The 21,204-nt window shown below is 43.2% G+C and overlaps 1 protein-coding gene and 1 long non-coding RNA gene across 12 annotated transcripts in view; one reads left to right on the forward strand and one right to left on the reverse strand.

The window, feature by feature from the left end:
• ARHGEF3 (Rho guanine nucleotide exchange factor 3) overlaps positions 1 to 21,204 on the forward strand; it is a 361,980-nt gene that overhangs the window by 295,029 nt on the left and 45,747 nt on the right. For 8 of the 11 annotated variants that reach the window (XM_063645526.1, XM_055273347.2, XM_055273309.2 and 5 more), the window contains one exon: positions 18,928 to 19,035. In XM_063645526.1, coding sequence (XP_063501596.1) covers positions 18,928 to 19,035 — 108 coding nt within the window. Of the gene's footprint in view, positions 1 to 17,020; positions 17,739 to 18,927; positions 19,036 to 21,204 lie in introns of those variants that run through there. The other 3 variants (XM_055273338.2, XM_055273384.2, XM_055273373.2) reach the window with 2 other exon arrangements.
• LOC134737466 (uncharacterized) lies at positions 1,558 to 5,297 on the reverse strand. Its single transcript, XR_010122393.1, has 3 exons — positions 5,210 to 5,297; positions 4,623 to 4,698; positions 1,558 to 1,710 (listed from the first exon to the last, which is right to left on the reverse strand). It is a non-coding gene; the product is annotated as an uncharacterized lncRNA (long non-coding RNA).

Consider the following 21,204-nt stretch of genomic DNA (forward strand, 5'->3'; position numbering starts at 1 on the left):
AAGTGACGCAGGCATGTCAAGAACGACCCCAGGCAAATACAGAGAAGATAACTAAAGGTCACTGGGGAAGACTATTTTTAATTTTTGACTTCACACGGGTTGGGGAGGGGTGGAAGTGGCTCATCAATATCGTGGTAGGTTTTGGCAGTCTTGGTTCATTTTCTCAGCCATCCTGGTGATTGTGTTGGGGACATCTGGGTGTGATCTTGCAGAAGGAGTCAGAAACCACTGTAAAGAAGGAAATAAGCTGTTAGAAGAGGGGAAACTGATGGTTTCTTGTGTGTAAGCCACAGATGCATGATGAACTGTCACCTCCACCTCCTTCCTCCTCAGATGTTTGATGGTGACATATCTGAGAGCTTTGAAGGACAGAGCATCAGAAAAGACACATTGCATTCTCTTATTAGTCTCTGAATGCTTTATGCCCAGTTTCCAAGGGCCTAGAAGAGTGAGCTTGATTCTGGCACCAACGTCAAGGAACAGGAGCTTGCTTCGAAAGTCTCTTAAATGCAGCAGTTATTTCTAAGCTGGTTCTTATGAGAGCTTCCCAAGTAGCTGCGGACAGAGCAAAGGTAGGCTTAGCTTCTTGGTATTTCAGAGTCTGTTTCTGGAATGAGAGGACTGGATTAGTTCATTATTTCACAGAAGGTGGGTTTCATACCACTTGGGCAGCTCAAATCTTACAAAGACAAATCCCAAAATAATTTAATCACTTTCCCTTTTAAATTCTCTGATCCTTCTGATTATGTCAAGTTTCCACTTGGAATTAGTGTGTCTTTAACACCTCCCCATCACTTGATAATTTCCCTGTGTAACTAAGTGTAGGCCTCAGGGTTCATTTTTTAAAGTTAGTGTCTGTTTATGGCAGGTGATAGTGATTTTCCATTTAAGGCAGTGATAGAGTTTATTTTTACAATAAGTTTTTAAGTAAAAAATGACTAATTAAGGAAATAGTACATAATAGCTCAGGTGACATGTACGTATGGCAAAAAATTATCATGGCAATACAGAGAGTTTGGAAACAGTGAACAAGACATGTTCTGAGGGGTTTTCTAGGATTAGAATTCTACAATAAGTTCCCAAGTTTGACACAGTCACTTGCAAAACTAAACTTGAAATTTGGACATTTAGCATAGGACCCAAATTTCAGATACTAAGTAGATAAAAATTGGCTTTAATGTGTTATAGGAAATGAATCTGTGCTACATGTTAGCCAACTTAAAAAATAAAACTAGATTTCTGTCCTCAGAACATAAATCTTTTTCTTTTCAAAGCTTCAAAGAACATGCCAAAGTTCCAGCTAAAATGATTCAATCCATCCTGTTCCTTTTTCCCTTCACTCTGGTGGGAAGGACTGGGTGAGATTACACCTTAATTGGAGTCAGCCCTAGAATGTACTGGTTAAGAACCTGGATTTGGAAGTCAGCCTGAACTGAGTTTGAATCCCCACTTGGCCACCTGTGAGCTGAGAGATCTTGGACTTGTGTCTCATCCTCTAAGCCTTAGTTTCCTCAGCTGAAAAATGGGAATTTGCAAGGGAATTGTGAAGATGAAATAGGCACATAAAGGGCTTCCACCAAACAAGTACTTAATAGGTCATTAGCAGCAGCAGCAGCAGCAGCAGCAGCATCTATCTTGAATGTAGATCAGTTGAGTAGAAGCTATAGGTGGTTATACTTAGCAAGGCATCTGCTAGGAGGTAGCTCCTTCCTTTGTAGGAAATAAAGGGATCAGAGTTAGCATTGGGCATTATTATTTTTAAAACAAAAGATGTTCCAAGGATACTGGCAAGCTTCACATTCATTTCTGCCAGGTAGAATAACAAAAAAATCTAGTGTGGCTTTCTGGTTGTTCCCAGAATGACTTTCAAACAGGGGTTGGTGTGTGAGCTCTGGGTAGAGAGGCACCCTGGCCAGAGGAGTAGGGAGCAAGTTGTCCTGAGGCCGGCTCCCACCTGACGTGCATCATCTGAGAATCCTAGCCAAATGCCAACCACAGACACAGACCCAAGGCAAGCAGATGAGGGTGGATTAGGTTGCTTTGAGCTCTTCATGCCCTATTCATTTGCAGGGTGCTTTAATTATAAATAGATCCTTTGTTGGAAATGTAGGGAAACTCCATAGTGTGATGGATACGAGCTGGTAAAGAGCTAGACAACTAAAAAATGACCCCTAATGCTCTTTAATTGTCCATAAATATTTATTGAGACATGGCTCTGTGTATCATTTTCCCCCTGGTTTAGAAAAGGCATGCTTTCTGTCCTCAAGGAACTTCTACTTCAGTTTGACCAAGTCGTTAACAACATGACCATACGGGTAGTGACTGTCAACCACGGGGATGGGGAGAAGCAGGCAATTTCACTGGGGAGCTTAGCAGACTATGGAGGGGGAATATTGAGAAGTGGTCATCCAATGAGCTCCCTGATGCTGGATGCCTGCCACCCCTCAGTCCTCAGGTGTGCCCTTAGCAGAGGGCAGCATCTTCTGGGGGCACATGAGCAGGACACCTTTGAACCTGGGCTCACTAAGATTCTGAGGGAGGAGTCAAGAGGAGCTGCTGATTCCAGAGTGATAGGGCTTGAATGCCGAATGAACATTCTCTCCTCCTCCACTCTCTGCATCAGTGTCTACTTCCCTACTGCCTCTACAGCCTAGTCATTTCAGGGTTCCTCCCTGGTTTAGGAAACTAACAATGCTGTGCTTAATTAAGAACCCAGGCCTTCCTAAATTAATAGCCTTGGGCTCAATTTGGACTGTGTGACTTCAGGCAAGGCCCTTAACCCCTCGGAGTCTCAGTTGCCTACACTGTGAAATGGGTATATTAATAGCACTAACTTAAGAGAAGTCAAGGAAATAATGCACAGAAAGCACTTTGGCACAGCCTAGCACAAAGTCCTCTTGTATATTGCTATTATATTATTATTATTATCAGAGGAAGTTGTATATCCTGCGAAGCCAGTGTGGGGGTGGCGGGAAAGTTTTCAAGGCAGGTAGATTTGAATTCAGATTTCACCACTGCCAGTTAATTACTGGGAATGACTTGGAGGAAGTCATCTCACTTCTCTGAACACCTGCTTCCTCCTCTATGAAATAGGATAACGGGGTTGCTGTATGGCGTAGATGAGAGCGTGTGTGACTTCATGGCTCTTGGTGCCTCCTCCTTCCCTTTCCTAGGCTTCCCTCATTGTTTACATAGTGCTTCAGAGTCACAAGAGTCACACCTGCGTCAGGTGTAGCAGGATGACTGCTCTGTTTCTAGAAAATTGTTAGAGTCTGTTAGTAGGCAAGTGCCTTGGCAGGGTATAATTTATTTAATCACAATTGAGCGAAGCTTTGCAGGGTCAGGTGGCCCTCTGCACAGTCCTGCTTTGCAAACTCAGGGGCACCCCTCGCTTGACTCTCAAATGTTGGGGCAGAGGGAAGGAGGGACTGGTATGTAAAAGAAGAACCTTCCACTCCATCCTTGTGCCCTTCCCAACCTGGCAGTGCTTGGGAGACCTTTACCAAGGAAATTATTTTGCCAGTTTAGACTCCCAGCAGTCTTCAAAGGAATCCTCCCTTCTGTCCCTCTGTAGATGACCCATATTGGAAAACACTTGAGAACCTTGCTGCTCTCTGCTATAGGCATCCTTTGCCTCAGAAATAAATACCATTTTTATTTTACCACCAAAATGTCCTTGTCTTTTCTGGAAACTTTTATTGACATCTCTTACCACTGACTCGACAATGGCTAGCCAACTTTTTTTTTTTTTTTTTTTTTTTTTTTTAACAAAACCCAACAACCAAATCACCGGTTTGTATTTATTCTTTTTTTTTTTTTCTTTTTCCCTTGAGACGGAGTCTCGCTCTGTCGCCCAGGCTGGAGTGCAGTGCAGTGGCACAATCTCGGCTCACTGCAAGCTCCGCCTCCCGGGTTCACGCCATTCTCCTGCCTCAGCCTCTCCGAGTAGCTGGGACTACAGGCGCCCGCCACCACGCCCGGCTAATTTTTTGTATTTTTAGTAGAGACGGGGTTTCACCGTGGTCTTGATCTCCTGACCTCGTGATCCGCCCGCCTCGGCCTCCCAAAGTGCTGGGATTACAGGCGTGAGCCACCGCGCCCGGCCTTATTCTTTCATTTTAAGTCAGTTGCCACTGTCTACCCATTTTCCCCATTATCTCTTTGGAATTGAAACTAGCTGAGAGTGATGCTGGGAGCAGAGCTGAGTCTCTGAGCTCCTTGCCTTCTTTGTTGTGTGCTACATCGTTTTTTTATATTCACAGGCTTCTGCATTTTAATCAACTGTAGATAATGATACATCTGGTTGCATATTAATTGCTGAGAGTTCAAAATAACACGTAATCACTATGTTTCAAGGTTGCAAATGTACAGCACTGAGAGCCAATGTTTGTTATGAACGTTTGGAAAAATCCATTGTTACTGGGTATTTTTAAATTCTTGTCATTAAAAATGCACTACAGAATGGAAAGTGTCTCAACAAATGAAATCAGTTTTGTGTTATGCACACATGCACATGCACATACACCCCTCCCAAAGAATAACATTTCGAAGCTATTCATCTGCTCATTTGGGGTGTGTGGGGGCAACAGAAATGCCAAATGAATCCGTTTTAGCTTACTTACCTCACAGTTTCCTGAACAGCATGCTTTGCATCTTATTTTTCTGCATACCATTGCTCAGTGGGTGGTAATATGTCAGCTGAAAGCCAAAAACAGAAAAGTTTAAGATTTTTAAAAATTTATTTCCAATTTAATCAGTCCCATGTGGTTGTCTGACTAGTAGCTTTTTCCATTCTGAATAATCAGATTTCAATGTATTCTGTTCTCGGCTGGGAGCAGAGTGTTCTAAAACACCCGGGTGCTGTGTCCCTTGGTTCTAAGTGTGGGCATGTGCTCCTGAGGACACACATGGACCAAACATTTGAAGGGATAATTTGTGCTAGAAGGGACAGCTGGGAGTTACCAGGGAGCACCTTGAACGTATTTTGTGTTTCTCTCTGGAGGTCACATCTCTGCAAGGCTTGTCTGCTCAAAATCGTTGTTGTCAAAAACAGAAACCAACTAGACATCAAGAGAAGGGGATCCATTTTCTTCTGCAGACCCAGTGCCCTTGGTCAGACATCCCTGTAGTTTTTTACCCAGCAACCAGTTGGGATCCCTGGTCCCTGTCTAGTTTTCAGTCAGATGACAGACCTGTCAGCTTTGCTTACCTGAGATGTGTTTGATCATCCCAGATTCAGCTGGAACAGTCTGTCCTTCCTTTGGGACACTGAGATTAAGATCTGCGCATCCTTTTTCATCTCTGTACTTCTTTTTCCTCTTCTGGGAAGCTAAGATAATGCTGAGCTTCAAAGAACGACAGATGGATGAGAAAGAGAGAGGACTTTTCTGTGGTTCTGTGTGGTCCTTTCTTGGTTACACATTATTTTTGTGAAGTTTCACCTTGCACATCTGACATGGGTTGAATGACCAGAGTTCCTCTCATTGCCTAATTCCAGACAGTATTGGGATCTGGCAAGACTGGAGACCAGCTCTTCTAGTCCATAATTCAGCAGTGTCGGTGGCAGTGGGCGGGTGGGAGGATAATGTAAACCTCAAGACACATCTATAAGGACCCAAGATTAGGACTTGGGTCCTTATCTAGAGATTTTACTGCTTTCCTCTCTTCCAGTATAGCCTTGAATCCTGCCAGACCACTGCTAGTTTTGCTGTATCCAGCCAGAGCTTGACTAAACAGATGATAAAACCACAGGAAGAAAAGGAAGGCAGGAATGTGGAATCAAAATACATGGTCTCGTAGCAGCCTCAGTGGCCAGAGCAGTTATTGGTATGATTCTGGCAGGTGACATGAAACTCCAGCTTTGTCCCTGGAAGGATCAAGACAAAATCTAGTGCTTCAGAGAATAGAAGAGGGCAGGGGTGCAGGCTGGCAGAGAGACCATTGCCTGTCCCAGGACATCAGAAATAAGGACAATACTCTGATATTTCCTGAGGACTAACAGGTGGGTATCTGCCAAGCATATTATACACCTAGTCTCCTGTGATCCTCCCAACAACTCTGTGAGGAGGTAGGAAAGTCATCTTCACTTCACAGCAGAGGAAACTAGCTTATAGAGGTTATATTTTGGGCCCAAGGTCATAGGGTATTACACTCTGTCCAGACAGGTTGGCTCATATTTTATCCTTAGATCCTTTGCAAAGAATCGATGCACTCTTCAGGCCAGAGTGATAAGAACTTTGTCACTTGCTGCAGAGGCATTCAGATTATTCCTAAGCTCTGAGAGAGCCCAGAAAATGTCCTTAAAGAAGCAGGAATGGAACTCCCAGTGGCATCCTTTTCCCCCTTCTCCTCCAACCCCATCCAAGGGGAAGCCAGGGAATCCCTTTTACAGAGATAAACAAATGCAGAACATATATTCCACCCAAAGGTTTCCAAGAAGTCAGTAGGAAATGACTGACTCCGGAACCCCAAAGTCACAGAGACCGTCCTCTGGACCCTGTGGCTGTGACCAGGAGACCTTTTCTACCTCTGGGTGCCTTGTTGGCATCATCCAACCAGGGATGTCGAACCCCATTTTCCAGACCGGGGGATGGGTGTGGCATTATGGGCACGTTATTTCTGTGGCATTCTTGCCAAAAATGCATAATCTGATGTGAGAAAACATCCTCTGGGCCCATGGCTGGCCTTCCCGTAAGGGCCACAGAGACTTGATGCTGCTGGCAACTCTCCTAATTTTTAAAGAGGTTGAACTCTTTAAAGTTCTCCAGCTCTGAGCATCTGGCCCTTTCTGCCTCAGAAGGCAGATGTGGAGCCAGGGACCGCAGAGAGAGCTAAATATTTGGCTTCCTCTTTCTCTGAAGGTCTATAGCATCATGTCTGGGCATGACCAAGATGAATTTCAGGCAATGGGGGCTGGTGTTTGCTAAAAGGAACTTAACAGGGGTGTGGGTGTGCATTTCTCCCTCTGCCCAAGGTTAAGTAATAGTAACATCCTGTGTAAAGAGAATTGAATGTGGTTTTCTGCTAAACTTCAATATTTTAGGGCTATTTATTAGATTGTTTAATCTTGGGCCAATTTAACCAGTAGCAGACTAATAAAATAACAGATTTGGGCTTGCTGCCAGGACAAATGTTGACTTACCCTTATAATGTTGACTAAAACGAGTAACTTTGAAAGTTATTGCAGAGTGAAACCTTAGCCAGAAATAGTGTCTGAAACAGTGGTTTTGTTTCATTTTACTGGCTCTGCTTAGAGATTATGTTTGTAACCTAGGCTGCTGCCTGCTTCACCTCTTAGAGTCTTGTATTTTACTGAATTATTTCCCAAGGTTCTTTTTTTCAGCCCATAAACCTTCACTCAGCAAAAATGAATTTCCCCATGGCAGGCAAGTAGGACAGGTTACTTTTCCAATGTGGGGGCAAAAACTCAATGGTACCAAGAAGAATAAAGGTAATAACTTGCTTGAGTCTTCTCTCAGAAACAAAATGGTATGCCATGAACATTCGCCCTCTCCAAATTTGTAGTAAAATTAATTGCTTCTCCTGGGTGTACCGAAAGAAATCCATCTCTCTTGCCCCCTACCCCCACCTTTCCTTCATTTTGCCATTCAGTTTATACAAACAGTAGAGAGCTATAGTATTTTGCTACCGTGTGTTTTGGACTTGAAGGAAGCAGGGGAGGCCAGGAGGAAATGAAGCTAGGAGGACTACAGAAATTGTCATAAAGTGTGATTTCTTTCTACCCCTGTTTTTTTAATTTGCGTTTTATGGGAAGCTGGTTTGGGCAGGGCCTCTGAGCATGGTTTCAGAGGCTCCTGCCAGCATTGTGTGAGCTCAGCCAACTGCCAACTGTCCTCCTTATACCTCTCCCTTATTCAAGGCTCTCCCTGAAAGCAACCACTTCACAGGGAGACTTTGGCCAAGAAGCCATAGGTGCTGAATCTGCTTTTGGTGCTGACTGGCTTAGGCAGACAGAGCTTGATATACAGAGAATAAACGTCATCCCTCTAACATTAATATGTTCAGTTTTATGCACCTGAGAGTTGATGGTTTAATTTGTGGGTTTGTCCAGACTCTCTTGTGACTTCTCTCATCATCTGCTCTTTAGCACTTCCATGAGACGGGGCAAGAGATTGTTGGAGTCTCAATCCAGCAGCCCGAAAGCCTGTCTGCAGCTTGGGTTTGAGACTGAACTAACTCAGGGTGTTCTGTGGATGTTAGTTATCCAGGCTGTCCCTGTTCCCTCATTAACAAAAACAAAACAAACCCCAGCTTTTTTTTTTTTTTTTTTAAGAAGGAAATTGGGATCTTTTCCTCATAGCACCTTATCTTAATATGGAGGAAAGAGTTGAGCCATTTTATCAAAAAGGAAATCAAATCCCCCTTGGATGCCTAATGTGAAGCAACTGGCAACCAAACTCACGGCTGGAGAAAACAAACACAAGAATGTGGCTTCCATGTTTGAGATTAGCCAAGACAAAGATAGCAGGGATGCCTCCCGGAACAGTTCCTGGTGGTTTGTCAAAGTCCACAAAGCTTGTAGTCCCTTTGTTGAAATCGCTGATAAGCATACAAGAGGAAAATTATAGTTCTGAGTTTGAAGACCTTTTCTCACCTTGGGGGTTAAAAACCAATAATTCTGAAACACATTTGGCCTAATCAATGAAGCCAGGTTTCCGTTGGGATTTGGGCGTCATTGTTTGTCTTTCATCTTCTGGGAACAGATGACACCAGGTCAGTTAGCTCTGTGCCAGGGGAAAAAATAACAAAAAAAAATTTCAATGGAAATTTTAGAATTAGGAACAATTATTTCATTATTATTATCTTTTTCTATTTCCAAAAAAATAAGATGAAGAGTCATTTGCAAGCTCGAAGGCAGCTCCCCTTTCTGTACCCACAGTCTTACTCCTCCTTTGCTCAAGCAGCTCTATGAAGGCCTCCTCAGTGCTGCATATGTGTCCTACGTTCCTATATTGTCCATCGCACCATGCCCTGCCTTCCAGCCACCTCACCTGCTCCTTCCTTGCCAGCTCCACCTGACACTGACGCTCTTGACTCTTTGTGGCTCAACCTTCTGATTCTCCCTATTCAGCTGGGAGACATTCCCCACAACAGTGACACCTGTATACTTCAATTAAGGCACTTTGCACATACCAGTAAACACTCCCTAAATTGGGCTAAGAAGGAGGCACAAAGTCACAAAGTCCTCCAAAATATGTATTAGTTACAAAGAGAATAATGTTAACTTTACAGTGGAGAAATCCAGCAGACACCACCTGTGTTAGTTTCTTATTACTGCTATAACAAAGTACCACAAGCTAGGTGGCTTAAAACAACAAAAAAAATATTGTCTTCTTCTGGAGGCTAAGTCTGAAATGAAAATACCAGCAGAGGCCGGGTGTGGTGGCTCACACCTGTAATCCCAGCACTTTGGCAGGCCAAGGCGGGTGGATCACCTGAGGTCAGGAGTTGAGACTAGCCTGGCCAACATAGCGAAACCCTATCTTTACTAAAAATACAAAAATTAGCCGGGTATGGTGGTGCACTCTTGTAGTCCCAGCTACTCAGGAGGCTGAGGCAGGAGAATCGCTTGAACCCAGAGATGGAGGTTGCGGTGAGCTGAGATTGTGCCACTGCACTCTAGTCCGAGTGGCAGAACAAGACTGTGTCTCAAAAAAAAAAAAAGAAAAGAAAATGTCAGCAGAGCCATGCTCCCTCTGAAACTTGCAGAGGAATCCTTGCTTCTTCCAAGTTCCTGGTGTTTGCTGGCAATCCTTCGTGTTCTTTGGCTTGTAGATACATCACTCCAGTCTCCACCTCTCTGTTGTCACATGGTCATCTTCTCCATGTGTGTCTCTAAATTTCCCTCTTCTTATAAGGACACCAGTGATTAGATTTAGGGCCTACTCTAAACTAGTGTGACTCTTCTTAACTTGATTTTATCTACAAAGATCCTATTTCCAAATAAGGTCACAGTCACAGGTATATGGAGTAAGAACTTACACTTATCTTTCATTGGGGGCATAATTCAATCCATAAGACCATCTTAACCACGTAGTCAAAGTTAACATCACCAGTAATAAGACTTAGCAACATGGTGTACCACCTATATGATATACCAGGAAGGGTACATCTTTGTGTTGTGTTCTTGCCAAAAATGCATAACCTGAACCTAATCGTGAGAGAACATAAGATTAATTTAAAGTGAGAGACATTCTATAAAATAACCAACCAGTACTCTTCACAAGTGTCAATTAAAGAGCTCTAGTATTTTGCTATAAGATCATGAAAGACAACAAGACAGAGGAACTATATCACAGATTGGACAGAAATATAACTTTGGATTCTAGATTAGATCCTGGAACAGAAAAAGGACACTAGTGGGAAAACAGAAACTGGTAGAATCCCAGTAACTCTGTGAGTAGTTTAGTTAATAGTATTGCCCCAATGTTAATTTCTTAGTTTTGATAAATGTACTGTGGTTATGTAATATGTTAACATTAGAGCTAGTGGTGTAAAGGATGTATGGGAACACTCTACTAATTTTGCAACTCTTCTGTAAATCTAAGATTATTTCAAAATCAATTTCATAAAAAGAGTATGCTCATATTAAGGGAATAGATAAGCTCACCTGTTCTTAGAGGCAAAGGTGACGGGGAATAATCTTTAGCAAAAACATACCAATTTGTGAGCCCTATTCTAGGCTCTGATAATTATCTTGCTATTCACAAAGTACTGTGCCATGTGCTCATCGTCATTATCTGTCTGTTTTTGGGCAGAATAATGAAGCAGGGGCGTATAGTCCAGTACATGGTCCACATTTTGCCTCTACCTGAAATACGTGATTTTTTTTTTTTTTGAAACGGAGTCTCGCTCTTTCACCCAGGCTGGAGTGCAGTGGCGCGATCTCGGCTCATTGCAGGCTCCGCCCCCCGGGGTTCAAGCCATTCTCCTGCCTCAGCCTCCCGCGTAGCTGGGACTACAGGCCCACCACCTCGCCCAGCTAATTTTTTGTATTTTTAGTAGAGACGGGGTTTCACCGTGTTAGCCAGGATGGTCTCCATCTTCTGACCTCGTGATCCGCCCGCCTCGGCCTCCCAAAGTGCTAGGATTAAAGGCGTGAGCCACTGCGCCCGGCCTACGTGATCTTTTGTATTTGTGCTCCTTGAACCTTGGCTTGCTCACTTATAAAATGGGGATAATGATATTAGCTTTCTCATAAGATGTTCTGAAGATGCCAAGAGCAAATCCTTACAAAGCTCTCCGCCCAGCACCTGCGCAGATTGTAAATTCCCTGTAAAGCATAGCTCCTACCCACAGAGTTCTCACTGCTGTATTATGAGGTTATTTCCCCATTTTCCAGTTGAAGAAACTGAGTAAGTAACGTGCTTAAGACAAGATTAGTGAATATGAGAGCCAGACTAAAATAGATAAATCTATAAAAATAATATGGCTCATTCTCAACCATTTTGTTAGAAAAACATTAACACAAGAGGGAAAATCTGTAGGAATTCATTGAAAGAAAAGATACAAAGCAAGCTGTCAAGTGCCCCCATGCTGGGTGGAGTGGGACCGTTTGAAGTAAAGCTTATAGCTGGGAAGAGGCAGAAGCAGGAATTAAAGAATTGTCCATGGCGTGAACCCGGGAGGCGGAGCTTGCAGTGAGCCAAGATGGTGCCACTGCACTCCAGCCTGGGCGACAGAGCGAGACTCTGTCTCCAGAAAAAAAAAAAAAAAAGAAAAAAGAATTGTCCAGTGGGCAAACAAACAGAGACCCTGAAAGGGTGGGGAAGGCCTTCGCAATAGGAGGTATCAGAGGAAATTAGAATACAAGAATATTTGTAGTAGCCTATAAGTCTTGAAGGGTGAGAATCTTGGGCATAAACTGTAAAATGATGTGAACCACTCTTTAGCCCTGAGGAATAGGGGTGGTAAAGTCAAGGCAATTGTAGGATAATGAGCTAATTTACATTGGTTTGATCAGTAAGAGGCAGAAGGGGAGTGAGGATCTGGCAAAAATGGAGATTTTAGCCTCGTTTGTAGGTCATATTATTGTATCAATTGAGAGAAAAACATGAATTTGCAAGAGATTCACAGGAAAACAAAACATGCTCACAAGTTAAAATATATACAGCAGGAACACGAAGTACCCCTGTCCATGGACAAGCTGATCTTGAAGGGCCCTTATTTTTCTGTGTGTTTCTAAAATAAATTAGAGTTGACCTCCCCTGGATTGTTTTTTGTCATGGAGTTCAGTGATGGAAAACCATTAATGGATTTACTTTTTTTTTTTTTTTTTTTGAGACGGAGTCTCGCTGTGTCACCCAGGCTAGAGTGCAATGGCACGGTCTTGGCTCACTGCACCCTCCTGCCTCCCGGGTTCAAGCGATTCTTCTGCCTCAGCCTCCTGAGTAACTGGGATTATAGGCACCCGTTACCTTTGTATTTTTAGCAGAGATGGGGTTTCACCATATTGGTCAGGCTTGTCTCGAACTCCTGACCTCATGATTCGCTGTCCCCTCAAGCCTCCCAAAGTGCTGGGATTACAGGCATGAGCCACCGCACCTGGCCAGGGTTTCTTAATGAGAGTGAATTAAGCCAGTCAATACAATAAAAGACTTCAGGGGGTGTGGCGACTTGGCCCATGGCTCTCCACGGGGTTGCTGTCTTTAAATGCTGTGAAGTAGCTTTCCCAATGTTCTCTTTCCCAACACATGGAGCTTTCCCTATTCCAGTGTGTGTTATTTAGAAGTTATTGAAATTCAGTAGTGGGGACTTTTAAAAAGCAAACACACAAAAATAGGTTTCTTCTATTCTGGATAATGTCTGTCTCTTTAGTATCCTTTCTCACTATGCCCTCCCTAATAACTGAGGTAAAAAAATCACAGATGGCACCTGTCTACTCCGGTTCAGCATTCGCTGGCACACTTGCAAAACAATTTTATGTTCATTTAAAAAAAAAAAAAAACTGGCCAGGCACGGTGGCTCTCGCCAGTAATCCCAGCACTTTGGGAGGCCGAGGCAGTCAGATCACAAGGTCAGGGGATCAAGACCATCCTGGCTAACACAGTGAAATGCCGTCTCTACTAAAAATACAAAAAATTAGCTGGGCGTGGTGGCGGGCGCCTGTATTTCCAGCTACTCGGGAGGCTGAGGCAGGAGAATGGCGTGAACCCGGGAGGCAGAGCTTGCAGTGAGCTGAGATCGCACCACTGCACTCCGGCGTGGGCGACAGAGCCAGACTCCGTCTCAAAAAAACAAACAAGCAAACAAAAAAAAACCCTTTTTATTTCGACATGTACCATAGGCAGGCATGTACCAAATACATGTACCATTTGACATGTATTTTGTCATGTACCTGTGCCTGGCACCTAGCTTTGAAACTACCAACCTGTGACCAGTCCTGTTTTCCTCTTTTTCCATCCTCTTTCTCCACTGTCATTATTTTGAAGTAGATCCCAGGCATTATATCACTTTTTATGTCCTTTGTTCATATATATATTAAAATGGTCAAGGAAAGTTGGCATTGTGTTTAGAAAGTTAAGAGAATAAAATGCAATAAAATAGGGTTTACTCACATAAAAAGTAAGTCAAATGTTTCCCCTGTTTATCAGGGGAGGACCCTGCATGTCCAGCTGCAGGGAGAATATGCAAATCAAGCTTATGCTATCTACTGGAGCCTGATGACTAGGTGTGCCTGTGGGAGAGTGCAGTGCCTGGGAGTGTTGTCTTTGGGTGTGTTACAGTAGAAAAGCTGAGGCTGACATGACTGGTCAGCAAACAGCAGTCAGCAAACTATGGCCTGAAGACCGAATACAGCCGACTTCCTATGGGCCTCAAGCTAAGAATAATGTCTACATGTTATAATGATTGAAAAATATCAAAAGAATAATATTTTGTAAGTGGGGCATAGTGGCTCAACCCTGTAATCCCCAGCACGTTGGGAAGCTGAGGCGGGGGAATTGCTTGACCCCAGGAATTTGAGACCAGTCTGGGAGATATGGCAAGACCCCTTCTCTAAAAAATTTTTAAAAATTTAGCCAGGCATGGTGGTGAGCACCTGTAGTCCCAGTTTCCTGAGAGGCTGAGGTGGGAAGATCTGCTTGAGCCCGGGAGGTTGAGGCTGCCGTGAGTCGTGATCGTGCCACTGCACACCAGCCTGAGTGACAGAGCAAGACCCTGTCTCAAAGAATATTCTGTGACATGAAAACTATGAAATTTGAATTTTAGTGTTCATAAATGTTTAATGTGATATAGCCACACTTATTTATTTACAGATTGTTTGTGTCCGAAAGCAGAGATGAGTAGTTGTGACAGAGGCTGGGTAGCCCCTTACAGAAAAAGTTAGCCAGGCCCTGGGGTAGGGCATGGGCTCTGGAGTCAGCCTGCCTGGGTTTACATCCTGGTCACCTTGTTTTAGCTGAATGGCTTTAAGCAAATTGCTCTACTACATGCCTTAGTTTCTCCATCTTTAAAATAGGGATCGTAATAGTAGTTAACTTGTAAGGTTGTTAGTAGGATTAAATATGCAACTATATGTAAAGCACTGAGCTGAGTTCCTGCTACCAGTATTAGCTCATTATTATTATTTGTTTATGCTAGAGTTTCTCAGTCACTGTAAGATTGTAACTTCCTATTTAACATGAGGACGATGAAAGCCACCTAGAAGGTTCCTGGGTGGATTATACATGACCCTTGGGAGTACAGTTTCCACACACCACCTGGCACACAGATAGAACCCTGAAAAGGCTTTCCTGGAATTTCCAAACATTTGAAAGACTTTTTTTATTTGGCTCCGTCAACTCATGGGTAAGAGTACCTGCTAGCACAATCAGTTCTCACCTCTTCCTTGCTCCTGGCCAGATGTTAAAGCAGGTGAGAGCCACACTGCCCTACAATGCAGCAGCCTGAGTCCTTATGCCAGTGGCTACATTTCCAGCCGCTCCTGGATGGTGTTTGAGGCTCAATAGGGGTAGAGTCTCAGGGCAGCTGCAGACATGACATGGATGATATTCCTACTATTCCTCACCCCACTCTGGCTGCAAAAAGGAAGTGCAGGGAAAATGAGTGGGGAGTTCTGTATGCCATGTCTGTTTCAATGGAACTATTTTTGGAGGAATAAAAAAGTATGCTAGATTATATTGATAGGATAGGCATTTTCTTACATTGCATACAGTCTGCTTTGGCTTTTACCTGTTGAGGGGAAGAATGAGGAGAGGATAAAAATCATTGTATCCCCTAGAGAAGGAATATCAAAATCTATTTAATAAAAAAACTCATACTAAGAATAAAATTGCAGAGTGTTTTATTCTCCTTTGTTCATAATTAAACACAAGATATTTTAAATTGTCAAATCAGTTTCTTTATGAAAAAATATGACCTGTATGCCTTTCTTTATTCTCCTTTCCTTCTTCCCACCCCTCCCTTCTTTTCTTCTCTTCCTTTTTTTCTTTTCTTGTCCTCTGACTAAATGAAGAACAAACATTTGATAAAAGCCACTGCCAATTCATGATAAAAATTCACAGCAAAGTTGGTACAGAAAATAACTTTCTCTACATGATAAAGGGTGCCTCTCCCATGCTCTCAGCAAATATTTAATGATGAAATCTTATTAATAATCACCGTAGAACCAAAAATTAAACTAGCATACCCACTGTCTTGGCTTGTAATCAACAATATATACAGGTGGTTCTAGCCAGTGCAATAAGACAAGAGAAACAAAAAAGTTATAAAGCCTAGAAAAGATGAAACAAAACTGTTATTCACAAAATACTGTCTATACAGAATGCTCAATGTCTTTTTTCTTTTCTTTTTTTTTAGTGAGATACCCTTTTTTTTAGTGAGATACCCTTCTGCCCTGTCTTAAAATCACGTGGTGGGGCTGGTGTCTGCACTTGAAACAGGACACTTGGTTCCTGGGTTTAGCATTGACCTTGCCCAGCTTGGTCTGGCAGCTGAGTTGTTGGACTAGGAAGCGTCCCTGCAGGTTGTGTTCTGTTACCTCTCTGTAAAGCCTGAAAGCATCCCTGCGATTGCATTTGCTAGTTCTCAGTAGAGCTATTTAACAAGAATCTGGAAACATTTTCCCTGAGGGCTCTCTTTAGACAGCAGTAAAATTTAGCTGGAGACATATTGAGTAAATGGAAAAGAAAAATCAAATGAGGCCAGGAATTTTTTTAATCTTCTATTCTCACAGAAACCCTCAAGGAGAACACCATAATTCATATTTTACTCATGTGGGTTAGGCATAAAGCCTCCCCCATAGATCCAATAACCTGTAAGTGTTCTGGTTTTGAAATTGCACCTGCTTACATTGCTGGATCATAGCACTAAATCACACAGCAACGGCTTCTGGTTCAATTGTTCATTACTTGGGAATGTCAGATTGCCAGAGAGCAGCCCGATGTTTACATCCAAATCGGCAATGCCTTAGGAAATCAGTTTTAATTACAATCTCACGTAGCAGCACTGCACTCAACCTGCAGAGAGGCTGGCATTTGTGTTGAACCTACATCTTATAGCTGTGCAGAAAATGCCTGTCCGACTGGGTCATGCAAAATGGACAGCAAAGTCAGCAGAACCTTAGAAAAGATGACACAGCAAGTGGAACACAGCTGGATCATCCCCCATCCTGTCAAGCGTGCAGTGCTCTCTGGCCCCTTTTTAAAACAAGGGAACCCAGTTGGCGTTTGCCCTTCAGCCTCCCCATTCTGATATAAAAATCTGTGACCCAGCAGCTTTGACCATAAAAAAGAGAGAAACAGAAAGACTCAAAGTCAATGGGCAAGATTCTCTGAGACCAGGTCCTGCTCCCTCAGGGAATCCTTGTCACCTCACTTGCTGTAATGCAGTTTGTGCCACCAACATGGCATTTTCAGCCTAAAGCAGGAGCCATTTAGACAAATTCAGGGGATGCTTAAGAGGCAGTGTGTGTGTGTGTGTGTGTGTGTGTGTGTGTGTGTGTGCAGTACGCCAGTGGTGCAGCTCTGACGTAAAAAAATGTTTTAAACCCTCCTCTGGGCACAAATGCTCAAGAGCCTGGCACTGGATAGGGAGCATCCTGAAGGGCACTGTCACCTGAAGCAGAAGAGCTGTCAGATCTTTCCCTTCAGCACTTAAATCATTGTCACGCAATGGCTCTCATCTTGGGAGATTCATCCTCTGCATTTTGGAACTGAGCCTTCCTAATGTTCTGAGAGTTTTCTGCTGTCTGTTCAGCTTAGCAAGCTAAGAAGCCGGAGAGGTACCCAGCAGCCTGGTTGCATTCTCCGTCTTGGAAAAGTATTTAACTGCTTTGAGAAATCGTGAAATCGTTCCTGGCCACATTGTGGGATTGCATTGAATTTTTTTTTAAGTTTTTAAATTTTTATATGTAAATGCTGGAAAGCTTGGAGACAGTCTATTTCAAAGAAGGCTTTTGATTTCTGAGACTGGCAGGGGCATAAAATGACATGAGAGTGTCTCAGCAGGATTCCAAATTCACGAAAGATTTTTCCAGGCACCTACTATGTTCAGAACGGGGATGCAGAGATGTCCTGGAGAATCTGAAGTTCTGCCTTAACCCTCGAAACTTTGAAAGCAATGGCTGAAAAGGAAAGATGAATACCTAGAGGCTCCCTCTGGAAATGATCGAGGTTTGCCACCACAATTGGCTACTTAGGCTTTGTCCGTCAAAATTTGGTATCTTCATGTGCTGTCTAGCATCTACTACAGGTCAGATGGAGCTTAGGAGGACAAGGGTAACTCTTCTCTTTGTCTTTGTAAAATGTTTTGTCTATCATCATTCTCTTCCCCATAGCCTGTTTTGTTGTTGTTGTTGTTGTTGTTTGTTTGTTTTTTGTTTTTTGTTTTTTTTGACACAGAGTCTGTCTCTGTCAACCAGGCTGGAGTGCAATGGCGCAATCTCAGCTCATTGCAACCTCTGCCTCCCAGGTTCAAGCAATCCCACGCTTCCCGAGTAGCTGGGATTACAGGCACCTGCCACCATGCCCGGCTAATTTTTGTATTTTTAGTAGAGACGGAGTTTCACCATCTTGGCCAGGCTGGTCTTGAACTCCTGACCTCGTGATCCACTCACCTCACCCTCGCAAAGTGCTGGGATTACAGGCATAGGCCACCGCGCCCAGCCAGCCTGTTTTTTTAATTTATGTAATTCTTGTCTGCAAAGTCCTTGGAATGGGTAGGCTCCCTCCCACCTATCAGCCTGGTTTGAAGTAACTTGCAGATTTGCAAATAATGTTTTATGTGGAGGTGATTTTCAAAACTTGTGGCTATATATGGTATAGAAACCGATGTCCGTGGTAGGGCTCTTTCTCTGTACATTTTCTTTTGCTGTCTGGTTATAATTTATAAATATATGTGCATTTCAAATATGCTGTAGATACAAAGATGCTTTCTTAAGAGCGCAGTAATAGAACTTCTTTTTTAAAAATCTTTTTTTAATTTAATGAACTAAGAAAACAATCTTGGTGCTGTAGGAAAGCCATTGCATAAGAGTGGCTTTAGGCAAGATGGGGAAAAGGTTTTTAAAAAGATGAAACCAGAAGCAACAAAAGACAAGGTCATTGGGTGAGAAATCAGAGGCTGCTTTTCTCTACAGAAGGGGTGGGGAGACTGATTCTACTAAGTGGAAGCTTCTGAATTAAAAGCTGGCAGATACTGAGGGTGAGGGATAAGGAGCAGATCCTGCTCCTTTCCTGTCTTCCCAGATACTGCCTCTGTTGACATCCCCTGCCTGCCATTTCTACTTCCCTGCCTCCTAAGCCAGGTCATCTCCGTACAGCCAGAGTGAGACGTGACACTTTATATTCCATAGATCAGTGTACAGCCAGTACCTCGTGGAGTGGAACACAGTTGTATGGTGGAGTTATGTTGTCTTTGCAATTGACCTTGACATTTTACTTTTTTTTTTTTTTTTTAACTCTATAGGAGCCTAGTAATAAACGGGTCAAACCCCTTTCCCGAGTCACGTCACTAGCAAACCTCATCCCGCCCGTGAAGGCCACGCCATTAAAGCGCTTCAGTCAAACCCTGCAGGTAAGAAGGGAACACAGGGCCTATGGTTGCAGGAAATCATGGTGTATGGGAGGGAACATCCCCAGCCTACCTAGAATTTCCCCTGGTTTCAGAGTGACCTGAATCAATGCTTATTTCAATAGAAGAGCGCAAGTGAGGAGACTTGGAGGAAGAAAGATGTTTTTCAAGTTGCAGTCAAGGGTCATGCAGAGCCAGAGCTGTTGTAGTTGGGCCTTTCCCCACAATTGTATTTCAGAGTTATGTGCCCCATCCAGACATACTCTCACGCGATTTTTTTCCTGAAATATCTATGGGCCTTCTGAGGAAAGCAGCACATGATGTTAGCTGGAGGGCAACAGAGCCTAGTAGCTTCAGCCAGGGTTGGCAAACTGCATTGGGTGGAGAAAATCCAGTTCACCACCTGTTTTTTTTATGGCTCACAAGCTAAGCCTGATTTTTACTTTTTAAAATTCTTGGGGGAAAGTCAAAAGAATGGTGCTGTTTCGTGACACATGAAAACTACATGAAATTCAAATTTCAGTATGCATAAATAAAGTTTTGTTGGAACATAGCCATGCCCATCTGTTTATTGTCCATGGCTGCTTTGTACTATGGCATAATTGAGTAGTTGTGACAGAGACCATATTGCCCACAAAGCCAAAAATATTTACCATCTGGCCCTTTACATAAAATGTTTGCTGACCCTTGGCTTAGAACGAGGACCTAAGGACCTCGGAGTGGAAGTACCTTGGGTTCTAACTTCGGCTCACCTTGGGCAGGTGACTTAACATCTCTAGGTCTTGCTTTTATTTTTTATTAAAATTTTTTTTTCCATACTTCGTCCTACAGATGGGTCTTGCTTCTATTCCTTATGAGTAAATTTGCCATGATGCCACCAAACCTTCATGGAATCATTGTAAAGATTTACAAGACAGTGCATTTAAAGGGCATAGCATAACTCCTTGGCCCTTAGTTAGCAATCATTAATCTTCGAATTAGTTAACTAAGTAGTAAATATTAGCTACTATGATAGTTTTTTAGTTAACAAGTAGTTATAATTGTTCTTAAACTGTTGATGAAGTGTATCTTTTAAAGTGAACGTTGAGATTTATCCAAGTCCTTGGACCCAATTTGATAATTATACAAATTTTCTTTTAGATTGAAGCCCACAAAAAATATGCCATGAAAAGGCTCACCTGGTTTAGCTGAGCAGCAGTCTTGAGTCTGTGATGTATTTGTCCTGAATACTTTTCCTTGGCAATATTTTATATCTCTGCTTTCTGAGTCTTTAAGAAAACTTGGGCACCAGAAACCAAGGCATGCCTCATGCTGTGAAAATCCATGACTCGAGAAGTGTTTGAGGTTCTCCCTCAGCCCTTTCTGTCCTTGCCTGACTACCATATAGCCAATATGTCGTGACTCCACATAGCCCAAGTGGTTCTTGCCACTTTCCTGAGATGCCCTTCCTCTCCATTGCTTTTCCCCTGCCCTGCCCGTTCCTCTGTTAACTCTGTTGCAGTTTCTCCTGAATGAATACCCCACCTAATTAGCTATAGGTTTGGGTCTGTTTCTCTCAGCACTTGGGCCTCTGGATCCCTGGTTAATCCCCTGATCCCTTTTGTGGGAGAATGGAGGAAAGAGAAAATAAGGTTGTCTGGGAGAGCAAGATGAAGGGCTTTGAAACTAGTGAAGAAGGATGTGTTTACCTTTTCTCCCTTGTGACCAGTCCTTCAGCCCTCTCGACAAGTTCATCACAGGCATCCCCTGGAAGATTCATCACCACCCTAGTCCTGCACATCTGGTCTTTCACTGAGTACTGCTTTTTGAAAATTCTTTAGAATGTCTACTGCATTTCACCCTTTCCTCTCCATCCCAGTGGCTGTGGCTCAAGTTCACCCTGCAATTATTTCCTCCCTTGATTATGAGACCTCCAAATTACCAGCCATCTCTTCCCATTATTGCTCCCAGGACAGTCCACCCTCTGCCCAGGAAGGCCCTCATTCATTCAATCAGTGTTGAATGAGCCCTCATCAGGCATTAGGCTCTTCCTGCCCTCATATTACTATGTTCCAGATATAATAGAATTGCCTTTTGGTAGGTTTGCTGCAGTGCTGTGTTCCCACATGGCAGTAATGAGCTAGACCTAGGCAGCCAGCCAACCATCACCTACAAATGTCCCCACCTCTCCCA

Source organism: Symphalangus syndactylus, chromosome 1, assembly GCF_028878055.3.
Source record: "Symphalangus syndactylus isolate Jambi chromosome 1, NHGRI_mSymSyn1-v2.1_pri, whole genome shotgun sequence".
Classification (NCBI taxonomy): Eukaryota; Metazoa; Chordata; class Mammalia; order Primates; family Hylobatidae; genus Symphalangus; species Symphalangus syndactylus.